Below are 22,593 nucleotides of genomic sequence, written 5' to 3'. Positions count from 1 at the left end.
TTTATTTCTGAGAAACAACTCTCAAGCCTCATTTTAAACGCACCCAGCGCCCGGCAGCCTTGAAGTGACACAGGCAGCCGAAGCCCCAGGTGCTCATCCACCTTTGTCTGCATGCTGCAGCAGACATTTCCCGGGCTCTGTTCTTGGCGACCACGTAGAGCGATGGGAAGACAGACTCCCCGCCCTCGGCGGGCCTCGTTCTCAGGGGGAGACAGATACACATTAAACAAGTACACACGTCACAGACTTCCAGGTAACTGAGGGCAGAAAGAGCGATTCCAGAGTCACTTTCTGAGGAAGGCGTCACAGTGACACTGAACAGACAAGGAGGACCGTTTATTCATACTTAATACTTGCTGAGGTCTTAACTGGGTGTACAACACATGTGAGATTTAGCTTCTCATCTTTTAAAATGTGCTCACACTTGTAAAACAAAACACATTGAGGTACTAAAAAAGGAGAAATTAGAGTACTTTTAGATTGAAGTGTGAAACATAACAATTAATTTACAGACAAGATATCACTGGAGGGAGAGGGAGGATGGCAATGCTCACAGACATGCCCTGGGAGAGCCAGCGGCACGAGGGCATGGGGGCCGTGTGGCAGCTGTGGGCCTCTGGCTGCCGTCCTCCCCAGGGTCTACTGGCCACGTGGCCATGCCCGGCAGGGGCTCCAGGGAGGCCCCCACAGGCCAGTTGGCACCTTTGCCCCCTCTGGTCCTCGTCACTGCTCCTCAGGTGGCAGGTGACTGAGGCCGATCTAAGCAGGGTTAACCCGGGGACTCTGCTTAGAATGGGACGCACGCTCTCCCCCAGAGGGCACAGCGTACAGACCTGAAGCTGAGGCCACGTGACGAGCCCGGCCTTCCGAGAGGGCGTCTCAGAACCACAGGAAACAGACTCGCAAGACAGAAATCAAACCAACCCTGGAACCCACATGACCTCTTAAAATTCCCAGTTATAAACGCCAATAACCCCCAGTTTGAACCAGGTTTTCTGTCCCCTGCCACACAGGAGGTTCTAACAGGTACGGTAACTGGATACAACTTGTACCGAGGCTCTACTAAGGTCAGGCCAGGGTAGGAACCTGACGAATATTGTCTCATTTAATCCTGGAAACCACCCTTTAAGAAGACATCTGTACATCTTTGCAAAGAGAAAAACAGAGGCTCAGAGGATGAAGTGTGTCTCAGCCATTGGCCGATGTTCCGGCCGCAGCTTTTTTGCCTCTCTTCTTGACACAGCGTGGGTAAGGCTGTCACTGTTTTGTACCCTGATACATCCCTTGCCCTGGGAAAGCACCTGGCATGATGCAGGTCCCCACTACATACATGTGGAATAAACTGTCCACAGCGTGAACATGAGTTACCTACATGGGCCTTGAGAGGAGGACCTGCGGCGGGGGGTGACCAGTCCACCACGCAATGCTGAGGAGAAATGTCCAGGGGATGCGATGAAGGCTTCTCCTGAAGGAAAGGGTCTGCAAACTGGTTTTCTGTCCCCCTTTCTTCTGGCTGTGGCAGTGAGAGCGCGGGCTGCTGGTGGCAAGGGCTGTTGGAACGGACCAGGGGCTGGAGGGGCAAGTCCAGAGGCCTTCGTATCTGGGGAGAAATGGGCCATTCAATCCCCAGTGTCACTGCCCCACCAGACACACCCCTTGTTCCCCCAGGGGAGCGCTAGTTTGGGAAGGCAGAGGGGGAAACCCACACTGACGAGGTCCCATAGCCATGTCACTGCCCCCGACTGTCTCTGGATGGTTACTGTGTGGACCACTCAAGTGACACCCGTACCAAAACACCAGAGTGGCCATGAGCATCTGTGCACAGGGTGCTGTGGTGGGGAGGCCACAGGCAGGCAGGGAGCACCCGGCTGGATCCGAGAGGCCTGTGCTGGTCACTCCATGTCTGCAAAGCAGGCTACTTCGTGTCACCTGAACGAGTGCAATGGACTCAGTGGTGGCCACGTGCTGGGCCAGGAGCAAGAGCTCCAGGCAGACGACTGCACCTGAGGCTCCCTGTTCTCACCTCTGTGGATGGGATGGGGAAACTGAGGCACAAAGAGGCCAAGGAATGAGTCTGAGACTACAGAGTTGGACGGAGGAACGGAGCCCGGGGTCTGGCAGCGAGTGCCAGAGGCGGCACTCCCTGCACTGCCCTCTGGGTGCCAGGCCTGTGTCCCAGCCTGGAACGTGGGCTCCAGACATGAGACCCGCCCCCCACCCAGCCCGAGCTGTCAGGGTGGTGCTCTCTCGCCCCACTCCCGGGGGCTGTGTGGGCAGGGCTGCCAACAGGAGATGCAGTCGCCCACCGGGAAGCCTTCCCACCCGACCTGCCCTGTCTCCGCCTCTGCAAATCCTGCAAGAGTGCATCAAGGCCAGGCCTACGACACGGGCCCACTGTCGCCGCTGTCGCCTGAGCCTGACAAAGTCTTCCGTTTTGCGGAACGTGCAACCACCCTTGTGGACCCCGCGACGGCTCTCCCGGTCCCTGGTCCCAGCTGCAGGCCCCGCCACCCACCAGCTCGGCGTCCACCAGCCCGTGCAGCTGCAGCCGCCCGTACACCTGGCTGCGGTAGCGCGCCATCTGCTGTTTCTTCTCCTTGGCCAGGTCGTAGTCCTCCTTCTCCACGGCACGGCGCTTTTCCACCTCGTACCTGCCCAGCCGCTCCCCAACCTGAAGCACACGGTGTTGGCTTTGGCTTCGCATGTGGACCGACTCACGCGAGGTGCAAAGACGGTTTTAAAGTAATGCTTTGAGGACAGTGTGGGCGACCAACTCCGTGTCGGGGGGAGAGGGGAAGGGCACGGGGGATGGAGGGAACGGGCCACCGCCACCTGCGAGCTCACGGGAGTTTAAACATCTTACATTTCCTGCGGCCGTGGCCCTGAGGAGGGCTCTGCAGGAGTGTGTGCTCTTGCTGTCCTTCATGTGCTGATGCCCCTGAACCCACGCTAACCCTGCAGCCTTCAGAGGCCTGCCGTTTGCTGAGCAGGAACCAGGGCAGTTAGACACGCAGCCGCCGCCTTCCCCACAGGCAGTACCTTCTGCAGGTCGGCGATGGCCTGCTTGAGCGTCTTGGCGTCGTCGTAGCGCTCCCTCTGGGCTGCCTCGCGCTTCCTTTCATCTAACCTGCGGATAATCTGTGCCACTTCCGGATCCTGGTACATGTCAAAGGCCAAGTCATCTAGTGGGGAAATATAGTCAGACTTCCTAAAGGAAAGGAAAGGGTACTTTAGAGCCAGTTTCAATCTATGTGACGCTGCAGGGGGAGAGTGGGCCCCGTGCTCGGTGCTGAAGACACACAGACAGTCTGGAAAGGTCCCACCCACACCCGTTCCGGAGCATTTCTTGCTGAGAAAGCAGAGGCTCAGAGAAGTCAGTAACGGGCTTCAGGTCACACAGCAAGCGCAGGCAGGTCTTGCTGACCCCACAGCTTACGCTCTTGACCATGAATTATATGCACATGGGGCACCTGGGCCTTCAGTGTGTTCATTCACTCGTTCAGCAGATATCCCGAGTGCAGACCGTGCAGGGCTCTGCTCTGGGCGCAGGGACAGGACAGAGCATGTGAATCATTTGTAGACGTGGGAAAACCAAAACCAAAGCCAGCCATGAGCAGGCCCCAGCCCTGCAGAGGCTGGCTTGGTGGCCCAGGCCGAGTCCAGGGTTGCATTTCACGCCACAGTAATGGTGACGAGCATTAAAGACGGAGAACTGCTACCACTGGGCTTGTACCTCAAAGTGTCTGATCATATGACATCACCATCCAGTCCTGCAGGAGATCAGAGAAATCCTTCCCAGAATAAATCACCTAAACGTCATCTGAATAACCTGTTTTGGATTACGCATCGCCTCCCTCTTTCCTCCCAATTCTATAACCGGCCAGAAGCTTTCTTCTGGGCCTGACATTTAGAACCAGGACGCCGTTCTAACTACTCGACAGAAGCGTTAGGGGACACGGTCCAGAGCCTCCCAATCTGCTGCATCAGAGGCAGGAAGACGCCTGCTGTTAGCTTCGCCTTGGGTGTCCTTGCACACAGCAAGTATCATTAAAGAGATTATTTGTCATACAAGTTTGGTTGGTTAACAATATACTCAAACAGGACAGGGGACCATATCACCTTTCAAAGGCAGCCAGGACCCCCTTTCCCCAGGCCTTGACTCAGGCGGCTGTGAGCACAGCAGTGGGCACACGGCCACGGCGGCTGTGAGCGTCTCCGTTCATCTCAGTGATGACTGAACAAGAGCACGTTTCTGTGCTTCCAAGATCCGTTGACTCTTTTTACCTAAATACACACCACACGCTCAAGTCTAACTCACTCTGCCCTGAAGTTCCAGAGGTGAAGCCAAGGCTTCATTACAGTATAAAAACCCTACGAAGGACGAAATAATGCTGCAACGCCCAGGCATCAGCAGCGCCCACTTTCCACGATGCTCCAGCACTGCCTGTGGACTCAGCCTTGGGCGCTGCCCACAACCTTTCAAGACCTCCCTCTACCTTCAGGAAAACCCTGGTGGGGGTGGTGGGGTGGGTGAGTCAGGACAAGAAACTGCAGTTTACCATCCCCCATGGCTAACTTGATAAAGAACTGATTTAAACAGAAACCACAATTCCCCAGAGGGCTCTTGGCGATACTAAACCCGGTAAGAGAGCTTAGTCGCCCCTGTTCACCAAGAGCAGAGCCGGGGGCAGCACCTCCACGATGCTGAAGGAAGTACCTGCCGTCAGTGCTCCCCCCGTCTTCTCACCCCCACCTGGCAAGGTGAGGACTCCAGCAGGCGGGAAGGATCCGGGCTGAGGACTGAAGCGGAGCTTGTGTAGGCGGGATGATGGGTCACCCTGCGCCGTGACTTTTTATACACGAAACTGTAAGCACGGCCTCCACTCCAGTACGCCACACTCAGCACCACCCAGTGACTCCGAGCAACGGCACAGAGAACTGACGCCACGTTTGATGCAAACGGAAGAGCCAGCAGTTCTGGCCATGTGCGTGTGAGCGTGGAAATACACCACAGGTCATGGGCAAATGTCAACCGTGTACTAACATCTAAGCATCTTATCTCTTTGCTATTGGGAAGCTGCCGTCAGAGAAGGGGACCTGGGTATTGTTTTGAATCCTTCTCTTTAGGCCGGGCGCCTGTGGAAGGGGTCCCCCTACTTTCATAAACAGCAGACACATGACAAGGGTGCTGAAGGACTCTGTCCCAGAGGGGCACCTAGGGACAGAGGGTGTAAAGTGCCGTGCCCTCGGCCTTGCCCTCCACGCCTGACTTGCTAAAGAGTCAGCAAGATAGTGAAGTCTGTGTAACTGTCCACGTGAGGAGCGTGGAGAGGAACTTACAGAAACATGTGACATGCAGTTCTCACTCCCTGAAGGAACGAGGTTTTAAAGCAGACATAAGATGACCTTTGGGGTACCTGGTAATCTGGGTCAATTAATACTTCGATTCTTACCCATGAATTTGCCTGCGCCACCAAAATACCAAAGGACGGCTGGCAGAGCTTTTATCTGAACGCGCTCGAGGAACTGGCTAGTAATACCAGAACATGCAAGAGACGAAGTCAGCTCTGCAGGGCAGTGAATGAAGATGTGCTGAATAAAACGGTGACCTTAATCTGCAGCGTATTTAAGACAATCCCATCAGTGGCTTATTCGGCTCCAGACTGAATGTAGAGGCCCCCAGGTCCAGGATCCTTTCTTTGGAGCTGACTTGCACTTTGATGATTCCAAGGAAAGTTACAGAAATTTATTGCCTCGTGGGAGGGGGGCAGGGCTCTTACCCAGAACAAGTTCCTTCAAGAGCTGGGTCCTCTGTGTTGTGCCCTAGATAATGATCAATCAGCTTCTCTCTAGAGGTCTTTGGGGGAAAAAGTTATGCTTAGTATCTCAGAGAGAAAAGGAACAACATAAAACAGAGATGATTTGACATAAAGGTGTCAGTCAGGGAGCTTCAATGATCCTAGTGTCCTGGAGGGACAACTGAAATTCTCGAGTAAAGTTTAATACAACAGCTGCTGAAAATGGTCTGCTAGCTGTTCACCAGATAATTTTGTGAGGATTTTTAGGATGATACTTTTGTGACAAAAATAAACGATCTCCTCTTGTTAGAAATAAATGTCCCTCTTCAGGAATGAAACTTCCCAAACTTACAATATTGCTTTCCTCACTGAAATCTGCAGGGTCTCCAATGATATTTATTGCCACCAAAGCAACCTAAGAAAGAGTTAATCAACAGAAATTAAGTATAACATGTCTGACATGACTTAACCCCTTTATAACAAACTCTGAGCCACACTGTCATAAAACGGGATGAGGTACAGCAAAATGCTTTAGCTGTAGAATCTCACGCTAATATAGAATTATTAATGACTTTTATAAATTATATAAGTTAATATTCTAATGCTGAACCAAGAGGGTATTTTAATGTTTAAAGGATGTTAAAACAATACAGCTAAAAAACCTCCAAAGTTTTAACCCAGCTTTATATCGAACCATCCACTCAAGGTTAAGGATGGGGTCACATCTACATGATCGTGGTAAATTAGACAATGAAATGAAAACCTACGTTAACATAGCTTGGTTTGTCCAAGGCACTGATTCTCACTTGACGGGGAGGAGCCGCCTTCGCGCACCCCCTTCCTTGAGAATCATGGTTGCTGAACTGAAAACTGAGGAATTACTGGTGAATACACAGATGGGGTGGAGGAGGGAAAAGGCTCAGAATTCTGCTGTCAAATACGGACCAGGCACCACGACTCTGTCTCAGAACTCTCCTTCAGCTCACTTGCTCAGCAGAAAGCTCTGACTTGCTGGAATGCTTGCATTCCTCTTGGAGGGGGCAGGGAGTGCTGTAAATATCTGTGCTAATTAACAAGACTGCTTTGGACACAGTTGATTTCCACTAATATTCTTTATGCCAAAAAAATAAAAAGAAAGGGAGGGAGGGAGCTAGAGAGATTCTGGACTGCATGCATCATTAAACCGCACCCTCAATTTCCACCAGGGGATTTATCTTGTAAAAGTTTAGGGGGTTTATGTAGAACAGTGCTGTCCAACAAAAATAATGGGCTGGCCAAAAAGTTCGTTCAGATTTTTCCATGCGATGTTACCTCGAACACCCGAACAAACTTTTTGGCCAACCCAATATAATGCAAGCCACATATGTAATTTTAAGTTTTCTAGTCGACACAGTAAAAGAAACATTTAAAATTGATTTTTTGATTTTAACAATATATTTAAAGCTAATGTATCCAAAACATCCTCCTCTCCTTGTGTAACCGAGCCTGGGTCACACGTGCAGCCCATGCACTTGGACCAACCACGCTCCCAGCGTGCACAGCCGCACGTGGCCGGTGGCTCCGAACCGGAGCACGCAGCTCCAGGGAGCTTAGCACTCTCCCACAGACACCACCTTAAAGGAGGAGTCTCAGATGCCACAAAGCAGGGGGCCGGGTAGGGGTGTCACCAAGGGGAGGGCCCATGTGTCTCACCTGATTATACACATTGTACTTGTTGATATGGTTTTGGTGAAAAATCAGCTTAAGAAACTGTCCTACTGCATCCACATACACCGATTTCAGTTCCCGGGCTTTGCAACCTGTCTTTTCATTGTCACAGAGAGAGACGTAGCTGAAAGAAAAAACACAACTCTGGAATCACGCTGATGTGGAAATACGCTGCTTTTGGTGCCCACTGAGCTCTGCAGGTTTCAAGGAAAGTTGTTAGGTTTGGAACGAAAAACCCTAGGGAAGAAAGCCCAGAAGTCAAGTTCTAAATAGTTCTCTTAAGATAAGCTCTGCCCCTGAAAAGTGGCCTGAATACGACTGACAGGAACACTGCCCAGTAAGCACGCTCAGCGCCAGGCCGGTGTTCGGAAGAGGTGTGCTCTCCACCCGCACACAAGTATGTAAGACAGCGCCAAGGGCAAGGGCGACTCCTTAGTTTTTAATTGCTTTGAGATGGAATTAGGCTAAGAGTCCCCACCGTACATGTGAAATTGCATTCTTACCCAAGCCTTCGAAACCGCTCTGCTTGATACGGTGCGACATACTCAGGCAGGCTCTCACTAACGTAGAACTCGATTTTACTGGAAATCATATACTGATGAGCAAGCAACTGTAGTTTTCTTATTCGACATCTCTCCACCATTTGAAGAACAATTTCTTGTGGAAACTGGCAAAACCTGAAAACACATTTTTATTTTATCTGCAGGATCTCCGTAGAGGGTCGAGGGATGTTCGCAGCCACGCTTCCACGTACGTGTCAGGTCTGTGGGTTCTGACGCTGCCGGGTCCCCGGTGCTGTCCCCGCCCTCTGGCCTTCCAGTCGCAGCTCGAGCTTGGAGTGAAGGTTTGATGGGGTCTGCCAGCCCCCCAGCGTGAATCATACTTGGAGCAGTTAGTTAGTGGTTTGAAATGAAACCCAAAGTTTATCACGAGATAAAAACATCAATCTAAAGATGCTGTACTAGTGAGTCAAAGGACTTTCCACCAGAACCTGAACACTTCAGGAAACCCCTTGCTTTACAGAACCCTGAGTGGAGTGAGCAACGATCAGTACTTCAAGAATGCCTCTCAACGCTCGCTCAGCGGCCTGGAGAAGCCTACAACTGTCCATGCTGGAGCTTCTAATTCTGCCCAGAAGGGACACAGAGCATTAGAACGTCACACTGCAGTATATGATCACGACTGGGGGCGGGGGGCAGCACGATGCTTCGACAGCGGGCAGCGTGTGCGCCGAGCTGGCCAACATTGGGTGCGCACGACAGTGGGCATCGAGGGCATCTAGAGCCGGGGAAGCACCGAGGATGCGACAGTGGGAAAGGCCCCTCCAGCACACGTCACGATCCTCCTCGAGTGCAGTGGCGACCTGGCCCCTGGCCGGCCTGGCCCCTCTCCCGCCTTTCCTCCCAGCAGCCCCAGCTGAACTGCACCAGAGCCAGCCTGCCCCTTCTCTTGACCCGATCACCCCATCAACACACACGCACACTCACTCACACTCTCACATTCACACACACACACACTCTCATACACATACACTCACGCTCACACACAGTCACTCACACAGTAACACACACACTGACAGACACACTAACACACTCATACACACTGAAACTCACACACACACTGACACGCACACACATACTCACACCCATTCACACCCTCACACAAATACACTCAATGCTCACACTCACACTCATACACACAACACACACACTCACTCAAACACATACACTCATATACACTCAGAGTCACACACTCACACAACACACACACACACACACACACACACACACACGCATACACTCCAGAAAAGCCTGAGGAGCCTCCCATGACCCTGCCTCCGTCTCCAGCTCCCACCCCGTTTCTCAGCTGCCCCCTTGGCCAAGGTCACAGGCCACCACTGACCTCCACGAGGCTGAGTGCAACGTACACCTCATGGTCCTGACTTCCTGGGCCCCTTCCTGCCTCGGGCCGCCTTCCCGTCCGGCCCTGACTGTGCCCTGGGCTGGGTTCCAGGTTCCCTTCTCTATCTAGACTCACTGTGAGGCATCCCACATGCCTCATGGCTTTGAAAACCTCCTAACAGGGAGGAACCCCAAGTAAGTACCATCCTGTGTCCGAACTTGCACATCTCGTTGGTGACTTGACATTGAGTGCAGGCATCCTCAAAGCACCAGATGTGACCCAGACAAACACACCCCTGACCCAGCTCCCCAAGCCGCCCCAAACAGCCTCCTCCCCCAGCTTTTCAGCATTAGCACCGCACCCATCATGTGGCCCGTGCCTGTCCTCACGCTCCTAGCAGAGGGGCCACCATCAGTGGACAGGACAGAAAGGAAGCACACAGGAAGGATCATCAGGCGGGATGGATGGGACTCTGGAAACTTCTGTGTTTAACTGAGGGACGTGAAAGGGTGAATGGGGAGAGTGCTGCTGAGAAAGTGGGGCCAGTGACTACGCGTATTCTGGGGGGGTGATCCCTGGGGTTTCCTAAATGCCAAGGTTGTAAGAGAGAGGCATGTGGGGCAGGAGGGCAGCCAGGAAACTGGGAACTTAGCAATTCGAGCCTTGAATACTCTTCAGTCAAGCACTGCTTTAGACATCTAACATATTTACTTTTTTTAAATGCAGGTATAGACATAATTGGCAGTGAGATCATTCTAGACATAAGGACACAGTAATCTCATGTGGAAAAAAATCCTTTATAAAAAAACAAAACCTCCAAAACTGTTTAAGGAAAACTAAGATGACTGACAAAAGTTTGAAGCTGTACACTTTAAAGCCCTTCAAAAAAAGGGCTATGGGACTTCCCTGGCGGTCCAGTGGTTAGGACTCAGCACTTTCACTGCTGAGGGCCTGGGTTTGATCCCTGGTCAGGGAACTAGGATTTAGCTATTCAAAGGTAGCTTATTGAGAGTTTATAGATGAATCAAAAATACCCCTCAAACTGATGAAAAGAAGGGACAATACACTGTGCAAATCAGTGAAGAGAAACTCATCTAAAATGGAGCCAGAGGCCCTGCAGGGAGGCTCTCAGGCATGCACTTCCTTCATCCGGGCAGGGAGCAGCAGACTCGGCTGCCCCAGCAGCAGAAGGGACACTTTCTCCTGGTCCAGTAACAGCCCAGCCAATGAGATGCTGTGACCACCCCAAACCCTCGCTTTCCTCCAATGGACTTAGGTTCAAAGCAGCCCCTCCCAAGTGCCCCTTTTCTCTGTAAAATAAGGTTTCTCCCTCTCCTTTGTCCTCAGACTCACCTATGCTTTCACCAGTCTGCATGTCCCGAACTGCAATTCCTCTGCCATTCTGGAATAAGCTCATTTTGCTGGCAAAAACAACTGGCTATTTTATTTTTAAGGTTGACATCGCATGGTGTGCAGAAGTGGGTTCTGGAGGAGACGGAGCCTGGACCCACGTGTGACAGCCGCCCGTGCCCCGTGCCCCGCTCCCCTCCCCTCCCCTCCCCTCCCCTCCGGGCGGGCGGCGAGAGCCCTCCTCCTTCCGGGCCAGGAAGCCTCCTCTTTCCGGGTCAGCTCCCTCCTTTCGGTTGAGTGCTCTGACTTTACTGGGATCTGCTTGTTTTCTTTTTGGGAAGGCTCTGTCCCTCAGGTGAGTACTCACTCATTTGTTCCCCCTATTGGAAGTGTGCTGGAATTCTGGTAAAATTCCACTGGAATCAGGCTGTTTAGGGATTTTTCTTTTGCTCTTGAGAAAAGCTCTAAGAAATGGGACCCCAGTCACCTAAATGCTCTAAGGGCACCCTCCTTCGGGGACCCTGGCTGGTTTTGTGTTTAAAAACTATGGTCCTTCCTCATGCACATTTTAAACTAAATAGACTGACTTAACCCCAAATACTTCAGAATACCAAGGGCCATTATGGGGAACTTTCAACCTCTCCAAACTTGTTTCTCTCAGAACCAAATTAGAAAGCGACGGCTCTAAAACTAAACAGACTGAATGGGATGCTTATTTTAATCGGTACTTGGAGCTTCCAAACACATCCAGGACTCTAATAAAGCTGCCTCTTTACAAAATACCATTCCTAGACTAACAGAGGAGAACAAACTGAAAGAAGACAAAACGGCTCTGAGGCCTCTCCCCCGCCCCAGCCCCTTGTGCCCCTGTGCCACCTTCCCTCCCCTTCTGCCCATCCTCACCTCCTCTGGGCCCTCCACCCGCTCCTAATCCTCTTGCTGAACTCCCCTTTTTCTCCAAACCTCTCCCTGTTTCCCCCTCCCCTGAACTTATTAAGTCCTGCCCTTTTAAAGCTAAGCCTTCTAGGGGTCTAGATGCTAAATCCCTAGTTACTTATGTTGCCTGGACTAAAGCTGAACTTCTAGCTATAGTCAAAGATTTTCCCAAAGTAACTGAGGACCCCCATGGATTTGCTGAAGAACTTATCCACTTATAAACTTATCAACCTGGCTTCTCAGATTTATATCAATTAGTCCACATGCTTGCTGGTGAAGCTCAGGCCCAACATTGGATGAAACTTGCCTGATGGGAAAATCCTGAAAGGGATTTGGAAAAACAAACCCTGACTGTTAGCAGGAAATCCAAGAACTTGCTAGAAATTTTCACTAAGAGTTTCAAAAGGTTTTCCTAAGCATGATGACTGGAACAAAATTCAGGCTTTGCATGCAAAACCTATAAAACCTGTTCACGGCCATTGTAGTTGTCTTCAGACTGTCTTTAGAGAAAACTCTGGTCTTCTTTTGGATGTTGAACCTGCTTGGGTTGCCTTTAACTCTGTGTTCATTAATGGGCTGAATGGGGATTCTCTTTCAGTTAAAAGGACCAGGATGGGGACTTCGCTGGTGGCGCAGTGGTTAAGAATCCACCTGCCAATGCAGGGGACATGGGTTCGAGCCCCAGTCCAGGAAGATCCCACATGCCGCGAAGCAACTAAGCCTGTGCACCACAACTACTGAGCCTGTGCTCTAAAGCCTGCGAGCCACAACTACTGAAGCCCGCGTGCCTAGAGCCCGTGCTCCACAACAAGAGAAGCCACCCCAATGAGAAGCCCACGCACCACAAGGAAGAGGAGCCCCTGCCCATAGCAACTAGAGAAAGCCTGTGCACAGCAGTGAAAACCCAACGCAGCCAAAAAAAAAAAAAGGACCAGGATGGAATGGGAAACCCTGTCCACTCCAGGTTTGGTTAATTTGGTAAATCAGCGCGTTTGCACGCTAGACAATTCAACAAATGGAGGCCCCACCCTCCCCGCCAAACAAAACCTCTTGGTCTCTGCTATTACTGCAAAAAGCCAGGACATTGGAAAAAAAGATAATTAAAGCCTCAGCACTGCAGGCACCTTCAGCCCTCTAAGCAACCTTTCCAATGTCCTTCTAACCCCAACGGCCAGGCTCTGAGGAACTACAGGGGGCTCTGCCAACTCTCCCTTTTAATCGGCTCGGAGAAACGACACTCTGGATGCGGATGAATCTGTGTCCTTACTGACACCACAGCTACGCTCTTGGTGCTCAATCCCACTGCTGTAAAGCAGCCCTGCCTCGGAGTGCTAAACAGTTCAGATAGTGGGGGTTTCTAGCGAACCCCCAAAGATCCCCGTCTCAGAACCCGTTCCCTTTTGTTTAGGCCCTCCGAGAGACACACACTGTTTTCTCCTTAGGCTCCTTCATCCTTATTCAATCACTGGGCAGAGATTTCTTAGGGAAATACCATGCTGGAATTTCTTTCTCCTGAAAGGGGGAAATAGTTCTAGAATTTGACAGTAGCCATCAAAATAGCCAAGCAGGGAACTGAATGACCTTCGATATCTTTTACTTGCTCTGTCTCAGATGCATCAGAGGTGATTTCAAGGATACTCACTAGTCACTTGTCACCAGTGGATCAGCTACCACTTCCCCTGGGGGCAAAATCTCCAACTGAAATACACAGAATTCAGTGCTCCTCCTATTAAGAGTCAAACATATCCCTCAAAACTTCTCCCCAGAATTAATCAGTATCTTATAATTAAATAAAGAGGTCCTTCAAGGCATCAAGCCCATAACAGAAGATTTCAAAGCCGCAGCCTCATTATCCCTTGTACTAGTCCCCGTAACACCCTGCTTTGCCCGTGAGAAAACCCAGCGGCTGAGGATGGAGGTTTGTCCGGAAACCGGAATAAGTGACACTGTTATCCCTGGCACCCTGTCTTCCCTCAGCCCATATGCGACTAGCATCCATTTCTACTAAAAGCAGATTCTCACTGTAATTGATCTATGCACTGCATTCTCTAGCATTCCTGTTGATAAAGCTACTCTGTATCTTTTTGCTGTCACTTGGGAAAGAACAGTAGACCTGGACAGAAATGCTTAAGGCTTTTACTGAAAGTCCTTCTGCTTCTGTTTTTGTAAATTTATTAAAAATAAATTCTTTTGGCCGTGCTGCGCAGCACGTGGGATCTCAGTTCCCTGACCAGGAATTGAACTGCGCCCCCTACAGTGGAAGCATGGAGGAGTCCTAACCTCTGGGCCGCCAGGGAAGTCCCTGAGAGTCCTTACTGTTCAAGCCTTTATGGCTGCCCTGGACAATGCCGTTTGCTGCAGCCTCTACTTTATTACAATCTGTGGGTGGTCTGCTTCTCTGCTCTCCTCTAAAACTTCACAGGAGGACAGCATTCACCTGTTCAAACCTTTTAGCCTTAAAGGGACATAAAGTCTCCAAGGAAAAACTGCAGTTTGCTCAAACTCAGGTTCAATATTTAGGGCACCTGATCTTAGAATGAGGCTACCTTTAGATACAGGTAGGCTTCATGGTACCCTCAACTTCCCCAAATCTAAAACTCAGCCCAATTACGAGGTGTTTTGGGCTAGCTGGCTACTGTCAAAACTAGATTCCAAATTTCTCTCTTATGGCCCAGCCCCTGCATGTTTTATAAAAACAACAAACCGGACCCTATTATTTGGGGCCATCAGGATGACATAACCTTTGGAGCCTTACAGAAAAGCTTAATAAGGGCCCCTGCCCTTAGACATCCTAATTGTCAGCTTCCTTTCTTTCCCTTTGTACGTGAGAAGGAGGGGAACGCCTTTGGAGTATCATCCCAAACACAGGGACCATCATCGACCCATCGGCTAGTATAGTCGACAGCTGGGCCCTGTGCCATGGGGACAGCCCCCTGGTCTCAGAGCCACTCCTGCCACTGCCCTTTTGGTTAAGGCCACCAAAAAAATAATCATGGGATTCCCTCTAACCGTCTTTGTACCCCATGCAGTAGAAGCTCTCCTGAATTTGCATCACACTCCTGTGAGACCCTCTTGCTAACTGCTCCTCACAGAACTCTTTCTTGGTGTAATAACCTCAACCCTACTGTTCCTCTCCCCGCTGCTCTGACAAAACTCTTCCAGACTGCTTAACACTGACAGATCACCTTTTGACTCCCTGCAATAGTTCACAGGAAATTCCTCTAACCAATGTAGATTTTTCATGATTTACTAATAGTTCCTATCTAAAAGATGCAAAAGGTAAACACCGTGTGGGGTTGCTGTCGCAACTCCCCTTGAAGTCATCAAGGCAGTACCTTTGGCTACTTCAGCCCAAAAGGTGGAATTACATGCTCTCACTAGGGCTTGTACTTTAGCCAAGGGCAAGACCACCAACATTTATACCCACAGCCGGTACGCCTTTGGGGTAGCCCATGACTTTGGGACGTTATCAAAACAGCAAGGTTTACTTACCTCTGATGGGAATAAAATTTAAAATGGCTCTCATGTCTAAAATTTACTAGATGCCAGCTGCTCTGGCTACTAGCAAGGTCCCTGGGCATTCCAGACTCGAGGCCCTGTAAGCTAAAGGAAACCACCTTGCTGACATTTCTGCCGAAAAATGCTGCTCTCAAAGGAACCAATGGCTAACCCTCTGTCACACTCCAAAGGGATATCCCCACATCCCCCAGATGATAATTTGGAAACACTGACTAGAAATGCCCAACAACTGGCCCCAGAAAAGGAAAAACAATATTGGAAATTGAATAACTGTTGGCTTGATAAAAAGACAGAACTCTTGGTTTGGGCCAAACAACAATCTGGTCCTACCAGAAATTCTAAAGTTCCCACTACTGACCACTGCACATGCCTTAAGCCACTGGTCTACTGGCAAAATGACAGAGTTCATGAACCAATATTGGTGAAGAAACACGAAGAAAGCTGTGAGAAGCGCCCACCGTGCTTGTCCCATCTGTCCAAAACACAACCCAGGAAAACCTGGCTGCACTGCAGTAAATTGCTAATGGGCCACTCAAGACCTGGCAGAGGGATTTTATTCAGCTGCTCCCATCTCAGGGATATAAATATGTCTTAGTCATGAGTTGCATGTTTTCTCACTGGACTGAAGCTTTCCCTTGTAGACAGGCTACTGCCTCTTCTGTGGCTAAGATCCTGTTAGAAAAGATCATCTCTACCTGGGGAACGCCCCCTGCCCCTGAACTTCAGCGGCTGAACACTTCGACAGGTCTGTGGCTGGTTTTACACTTTCACTGTCTTACCATCCTCAATCCTCAGGGCTAGTCTAACGCATTAACGACATCATTAAGACCCAACTGGCAAAATTTGTAGAGACCCTCCAAATATCCTGGCCAAAAGCATCACTGTTGGCCCTTCTAAATCTCACATCCACCCGTCTGGGAACTCACAAACGCTCACCCTCTGAGACAGCCACAGGAAGCCCAATGCACCTGGTTCCCGCCTCCTTTGATCCGCAGCTGATAAACGGAGACACACTTCAACACTGTAAGGGCCTCACTGCTCCCACTGAAAGTAATCACACTGTAGTAATGTTTTCATAGCATGCCCCCAGGAGACGAAGACCTTAAGCATCACACCATGCAACGCGGAGATTTCACCTACTGGAAGGGACACCGCAAGGAGGATTCCCTTCGACCTCACTGGAAAGGCCCCTATCAGGTGCTGCTAACCAACCCTTGTGCTGCTAAGCTCCAAGGAATGGACTCCTGGATTCATGTCACCTCTAAAGAGAACACCAAGCCGTGAGTGGACCTGCACACCAACTGGCAACTTGAAAGTAAAGATTTCCAGGAATTGAAGCAGACAGCATCTGATGAGACAGCTTTCCCAAGATGGACCAGGCCCATATACCCTTTTCTCACTATTGCGTCTTACCTTATTTTCTCCCTCTCTACCTTGGACAGACATTGCTTTTATGCACATTTCCTGATCTACTGCAAGAGAGGGAAACCTCTCTGACGGTTGGATTTGTCACCAGAAACCTTGATCTGTCCATGACAGCAGTGACCCCTGCTCACACTATAAGTAACTTCTCTGGAATCCCAAATGCCACTCTGCGCCTCAACTGCCCCGCAGGCCCCTCGTATGAGGTGAGGCTACCTAATCCGCACGCCCTCGTCCCCTGGCTTAACTTAAGCCTCCTGAGCACACGCGGAAGACACGGGAGCCGTCAGTTTGAGTCAGACCGTCTGTAAGCTGGCTGTCATGCCCACATATTTGGGAAGACTTTTAGTATGTGATAACATCATACGTGAGTCTTGGTCGAAGGCCGCCAAGTCCCTGATACCGACAAATGAGTCCATAAATGCTACTACTGACGAGGGGCTCCTACGTGTTCCTCCCGGTTACTCTTCTATACGTGGAAGCCTTGGTAATGGCCCCCAGCTTGGGCAGCTCATCATCTTGACAGCTGGAGGGTAAAAGGACAGTGTGCTTTTGCTTATTCATTGTTCTACTTTCTCTTCATAACAGATCAGAAACCTCCCATTGGTCTATTGTGTTAAACCTCCTTAGCTGCCTTACATGGGAACTTCCAGCAGGCGTATATGACCCCAGGTGTGCCTCTGTAGGGAGAGCCGCCTTTCTCCCCCCATCAGAGTAGGTGCCAATGAACACATGATTAGAAATCTCTTCCTAACATTAGAAGAGCTGGCCAATTCCACAGCCGAAGGAGTAGCAGCCCAACATCGTTCACTTAACTTATTAGCTAAAGTAGTTTTAGATAAGTGCATAGCCCCCAATTACCTATTTGCTGAGCAAGGAGGTGTTGGAACAATAGCAAATACCATCTATTGCACATGGATAAATGTCTCGGGAGAAGTAGAAATCCAATTACACAAAACCAGGGAGCAAGTGCACTGGTTGCAAAAGATTTTCACCTGATATTCCACGGTCCTTGGATTTGTTCAGCTGGCTACCTTCAGACCTAGGGTCATGGGTCAGAACTATCATAAAATTTGGAACTGTCATGTTACTTTAAACTTTGTTTTGCATAATTATTTTTAACCTTTGTACCTGTTACATGTTAAACCTTTGTAGAAATGATGTACGCAACAGAGTGATGTTGGCTCAATGCTTTGAGATCTCCAGCGTGCACAACCTTGACAAGATGTACACTTTAGACAGGAATGCTTGAGAGTCTTCCCTTCTAACCTTCCCTGTTACTCAAACATGGCCTTAAACGGCTTCCTACTGCTATGTAATTTCCCTCCGACTTTGGATGTGACAAATAGGAAAGGTCCTTCCTGACACTGAAGGACAAAAACCACTAAATGCGGACAACCGGACTCTTGATCAGTGATACTTCTGGAGAAAGTTCTTGTTCAAAAGGGGGAAATACGACAATTAATAAAAGGAAACCTCAATTAAAATGGAGAGGGGGAGCCCTGAAGGGGGAGCACTCAGGCACGTATCTTCCTTCATTCCTGGGCAAGAAGAAGCTGACATTACTGCCCCAGCAGGAGAAGGAAGATTTTCTACTTGTTCAGCAACAGCCCAGCCAATGAGACACTGTCACCACCCTGAACCCTTGCTTTCCTCCAATGGACTTTCACTCAAAGCAGCCCCTCCCAACTTCCTCCTTTTCTCTATAAAGCAAGGTAAAGTAAGGTTTCTCTTTCTCCTTTGTTCCCCAGACTTGCCTATGGTTTCACCATAGCTTGCATGTCCCGAATTGCAATTCCTCTGCCATTCTGGAATAAACTCATTTTGTAGGTAAAAGAACTGGCTATTTTATTTTTAAAGTTGATTATTACCTAAAAAGGTATGTATCTCTTCAAGATAAACTGACAGCTCTAAATTTCTTTCTTTTTTTGGCCATGCTGTGCGTTTTGCAAGATCTTAGTTCCCTGACCAGAGATCGAACTCGGGCCTGGAGCAGTGAGAGCACTGAGTACTAACCACTAGACAACCAGGGAATTCCCTAGATTTCTTTCCAAATGAATATTATTTGACAATAAAAAATTCATGCCCAGAGGCTCTGATCATTGGTGTAAACTTTGTGTTCTCTTGGAGAAGTGTGTCTCATGCCCTGAAGATTTCAGGCTCTATGAATTCCTAGGTCATAGAAGGCACTGGAAAAACTTCCCTTGCACCCTTGTAAAGACCCCCAGGACCACCTCCCACTGGAGCTATATCTATCAGTGCCTGAGCAATCACTCTTTGACCTGGGCTAACAGAGCACCCTGTTCTCTCTTTGGGAGACTTGGTTTGAGGTTACTTTCCTTTGCCTTCCTATGATGTGCTTGACCTCAGAGAACACTGTTGAAGTCAGGAGATCCCCGAGCCAAACCCAGCATGAGTCTGAATGGAGATCAAGGCACATATACCCTTTCCTTTGAAGCAGTCTGAAAGTTTACTACTAAATCAAGTATAGGTCATGCCTTAGAAGAAATATCATGTCAAGATGTGAAAGAACCATATCAGTATTACTTTTATAAATATTACAAAAAAGCGGCCCTGTCTGTGTATTTAAGTACCTTTAATTCATGCATAAATGCTGAATAAGTGCATTTAGTAGGAAGGACCTCTGCTGAAGGGAAATGCAGGTGTGTGTGTGTGGGGAATGCAAGTGTATTTGCATAAAACCGTGGCCGCAGCTCACTCCGGGCCCCTGGGCTTGGGGAGAAGCAGGACTGGACTGATTCGTGAGTCTGGGGGGAGCGTGGATGTGACTGAGGCTGCCTGATGGAGGTGTTCCTCCAGCCCCCTTGGGCCTGGTGAGGCTGTCCTGGCTGGCCCAGTCCTGGGATGCTACTTGTGCCCAGATAAAGCCCTTGTTCAATATCAGCTTCATCAGCATTAAAGAGGCTATTTGTCCCCATCTGCTCTACTCTTTTGTTTCATTTCTCAGTTCACTGAGAGTGGAGTCTTGTTTGTCGGGTTCTCTCAGAAACGCCAAAAGGAAAATATATTTGAATTTTAAATGGGATTTACATTCAACTTTTTAGCAATATATCATCTGAATAAATGTAAGTCGCAGTATATGACTGAATGTAAATGTCATACAGATTCACATGTTCATGAATAGGAGCAAACAGTAAGCCTTCTACGCACTCTCGGAAAACAAGTCATGAGGAGTGAGATTCCCCGAGGAGGTGAGGGGACCAGGAGGTGAATGGCCTCAGGCGGCCGACACTAAGTCGGGGAAGCCAGATCAGGCCCTGGGGCAGCTCAACAACTAACTCTGCCCCACCTTTGGGGAAGAATGAAGGCTTCTCAGGAAAAGACTTAAATGTTTCAGAAAAATACTCACTGGTATTACATCACTCAAGTAATGAAGACTTTTAAAGGTGTACAAATATTCCAGATGAGTCTGAAAGAGACTTGGCTAAAGTCCTGTGTTACATGAAAGCAGTGAGATGTAAAATCTTTACCACCAAGCACAGAGAATGCGGGACTGGCCCTCAATCAGGGAACTGGGGGAGGGGCAGTTCTCCTTCCTCTCTTCCATATTTGCATGCTTCTTAAGTGAATGTGGGTTAACGTTATAGGGAAAAGGTTCAACAAATTTTCTTTAAAAACAGAAGGAAAAAAGTCCAGCGCGTAACTAGATGGGTGAGTCTGCAGCACAACCCGACCCTCGTGTGGTTCTGCCGTCTGAGTCGTAGTAAGACTAGCAGTTGAGACGGAGAGAGCCCATGCGCCCTTGAGGACCCAGCGCCCTTGCCCCCCACCCCCCCCACCGTCTGACCCACCTCGGTGACCTCCACCCGCTGACAGTCGGTGCATGGATCATTAGCTCCCGGGCACTGAAGCCGTCTTCGTGTCCAGATGAGCTGACAACTACGAATCCGATCTTGTGGGGCATTCTGCACGCTGGGGCTATGTATGAGAGCAGGAAAGACTGCTTTAAGGGACTTAGTAGTACATCGTAACGTTGAAAGTGTTATTTCCTGCCTTGTTAATACACAAAGTAATTCCCAACCTAGTCAGGACTGTCCCATCACTTTGAAAGAGTCTAGTTCTTATTACACAATTTTTAAGATGCCTCTTGACTTTTCCCAAATATATGCCAAAAAGTTTGACCAGCGTTGTGGGTTGAACTGTGTCCCCCCAAAGCTATGCTGAGTCCTAACTCCTGGTGCCAGTGACGTGACCCCGTTTGGAAACAGTGGGGACGTAAGCAAGTTAAGATGAGGTCATATTGGAATAGGATGGGCCCTGCTCCAACATGACTTGTGTCCTTATCAGAAAAGAGACAGGGACACACACACAGACAGGGAGAAGCCAAGTGACAATGGCCGAGCAGCTGGAGCACTGCATCTACAAGCCAAGGAACGCCGAGTACTGTCTGGAGGCAGCAGAAGCTGGAAGGGGCCGGGAAGGAGCCTTCAGAGGAAGCGTGGCCCTGCACAAGTGCACCTGGATTTTGGACTTCTGGCCTCCGGGATAAATTTTTGTGGTTTTAAGTCATCCAGTTCGTGTTACTTTGTTATGGCAAAAACAAGGTCTTTTGCTAAGATATGAATATAAAGATTTTCAAATTATTAAGGAACTAATAAACCAGTGTGCTAATGAGTTATACAAAAATAAGGGGAAAGGGGGCTGTTTAATCAACAACATTGCTAAATGAAAATGCTGATCAGCAGGGAGAGCAGAACCACGGCGGAACCTCAAGCACACAGGTGTTCTCCCCGGGCCTGGCGGAGGGGCTGCCTCTGGGCAGATGCGCAAATCCCAGCTGCAGGATCTCCTGTCTCGGTGTTTCAGCAAAGCTGGCCTGGCCCAGAGTCGCCCAGCACCGTTCTGAGGGCGGCTGTTTCAGCACAGCTGGCCTGGCCCAGAGTCGCCCAGCACCGTTCTGAGGGCGGCTGTTTCAGCACAGCTGGCTTGGCCCATAGTCGCCCAGCACCGTTCTGAGGGCGGCTGCAGCGACGCCCAGTTTTGCCCACTCCTTTGAAAACAGCACCTCAATCCCAATTTCCCTCCGTGGTTCTGTCCTCCCCACACCCGGAACTGTGGGGCTGACGCCCATCCTGCCCCCCACAGATCCCCGCCTGAGGGGGCACGTTTCCCAGGCTTGGGTGGTCCATGAGTTCCACATCCCTCCTCAGGAACGGGCTCAGGGATGGAGACATGAGAAAGGACCCAAACTGGACCAAAGCCACTCAATCCCAGGACCCTGCGGAGGCTGTGGCCATAGCATAGTGTCTGCGGGGGGGGGGGGGGGGGGCTGCTGGAGGCCACCAGAGGGGAGATCCAGGCAGGGAGTGGAGCTGACACGGGGAAGCAGTGCTGAGAGAGGCGGAGACACCCTGTGAGCCTCAGGACTTAAAGCCCGAGCAACTCATGGACTTCCGGTTACTCTCCAGTGACTAAGCCTGTCGATGCTCTTCAGTCGGCCAATTTGAGTGAAGTATGCGACCAAGCGTCCTCACTAACACAGAGGATAAAGACTTCTCCAGAAAGTTCTCTGGGGTAGGACATACTATTAATGGAGATTTTCAGGAGGAGGTGACACACAAGCATATCCCACATGGAATGTGTTTGTTTTAACATGCTTGATACATGATCTAGATCTTCCTTTGACTTTTACTGAGAACCTGCAGAGGACCACGTCAATAAATTAATTCTTGGCTGGCACTCGCTAATGTTTCTTGGAATATACGAACAAAAGTATTTAAAATAGAAAGAGAAACCACTATTAAAGATCCCAGTTATTTTTTATACAAAGCTCACTGCAGGATATCACAGGAGAGAAAACCAAACTAACCCAGAAAGTAATAAAATGCAGGCACAAAAAATGGACAAGTGTGATTTAACCCACGGCAACTGCACAGCCTGGCCTGTGTGCCAGCTCCCATGCCAGACATGGACTGGCCTCGCCCAGCCTTTGGCTCCT

At 49.7% G+C, this 22,593-nt stretch overlaps 1 protein-coding gene across 4 annotated transcripts in view; it reads right to left on the bottom strand.

The window, feature by feature from the left end:
- The window catches only part of CEP104 (centrosomal protein 104), a gene marked incomplete at its 5' end in the record, with an annotated part of 54,374 nt that extends 33,812 nt beyond the window's left edge, over nt 1-20,562 (bottom strand). Inside the window, 8 exons of one of the 4 annotated variants that reach the window (XM_082681052.1) lie at nt 1,373-1,600; nt 2,516-2,671; nt 3,040-3,208; nt 5,781-5,857; nt 6,151-6,213; nt 7,491-7,629; nt 8,009-8,182; nt 20,447-20,562. In XM_082681052.1, coding sequence (XP_082537178.1) covers nt 1,373-1,600; nt 2,516-2,671; nt 3,040-3,208; nt 5,781-5,857; nt 6,151-6,213; nt 7,491-7,629; nt 8,009-8,182; nt 20,447-20,559 — 1,119 coding nt within the window. Of the gene's footprint in view, nt 1-1,372; nt 1,601-2,515; nt 2,672-3,039; nt 3,209-5,780; nt 5,858-6,150; nt 6,214-7,490; nt 7,630-8,008; nt 8,183-10,760; nt 10,876-20,446 lie in introns of those variants that run through there. The other 3 variants (XM_082681051.1, XM_082681049.1, XM_082681050.1) reach the window with 3 other exon arrangements.
- Nucleotides 20,563-22,593: the final 2,031 nt, after the last annotated feature.

The sequence above is a fragment of the Grampus griseus genome (genome assembly GCF_964374135.1).
Source record: "Grampus griseus genome assembly, chromosome: 1".
In the NCBI taxonomy this organism is placed as follows: Eukaryota; Metazoa; Chordata; class Mammalia; order Artiodactyla; family Delphinidae; genus Grampus; species Grampus griseus.
This window is presented reverse-complemented; position numbering and strand designations above follow the sequence as displayed.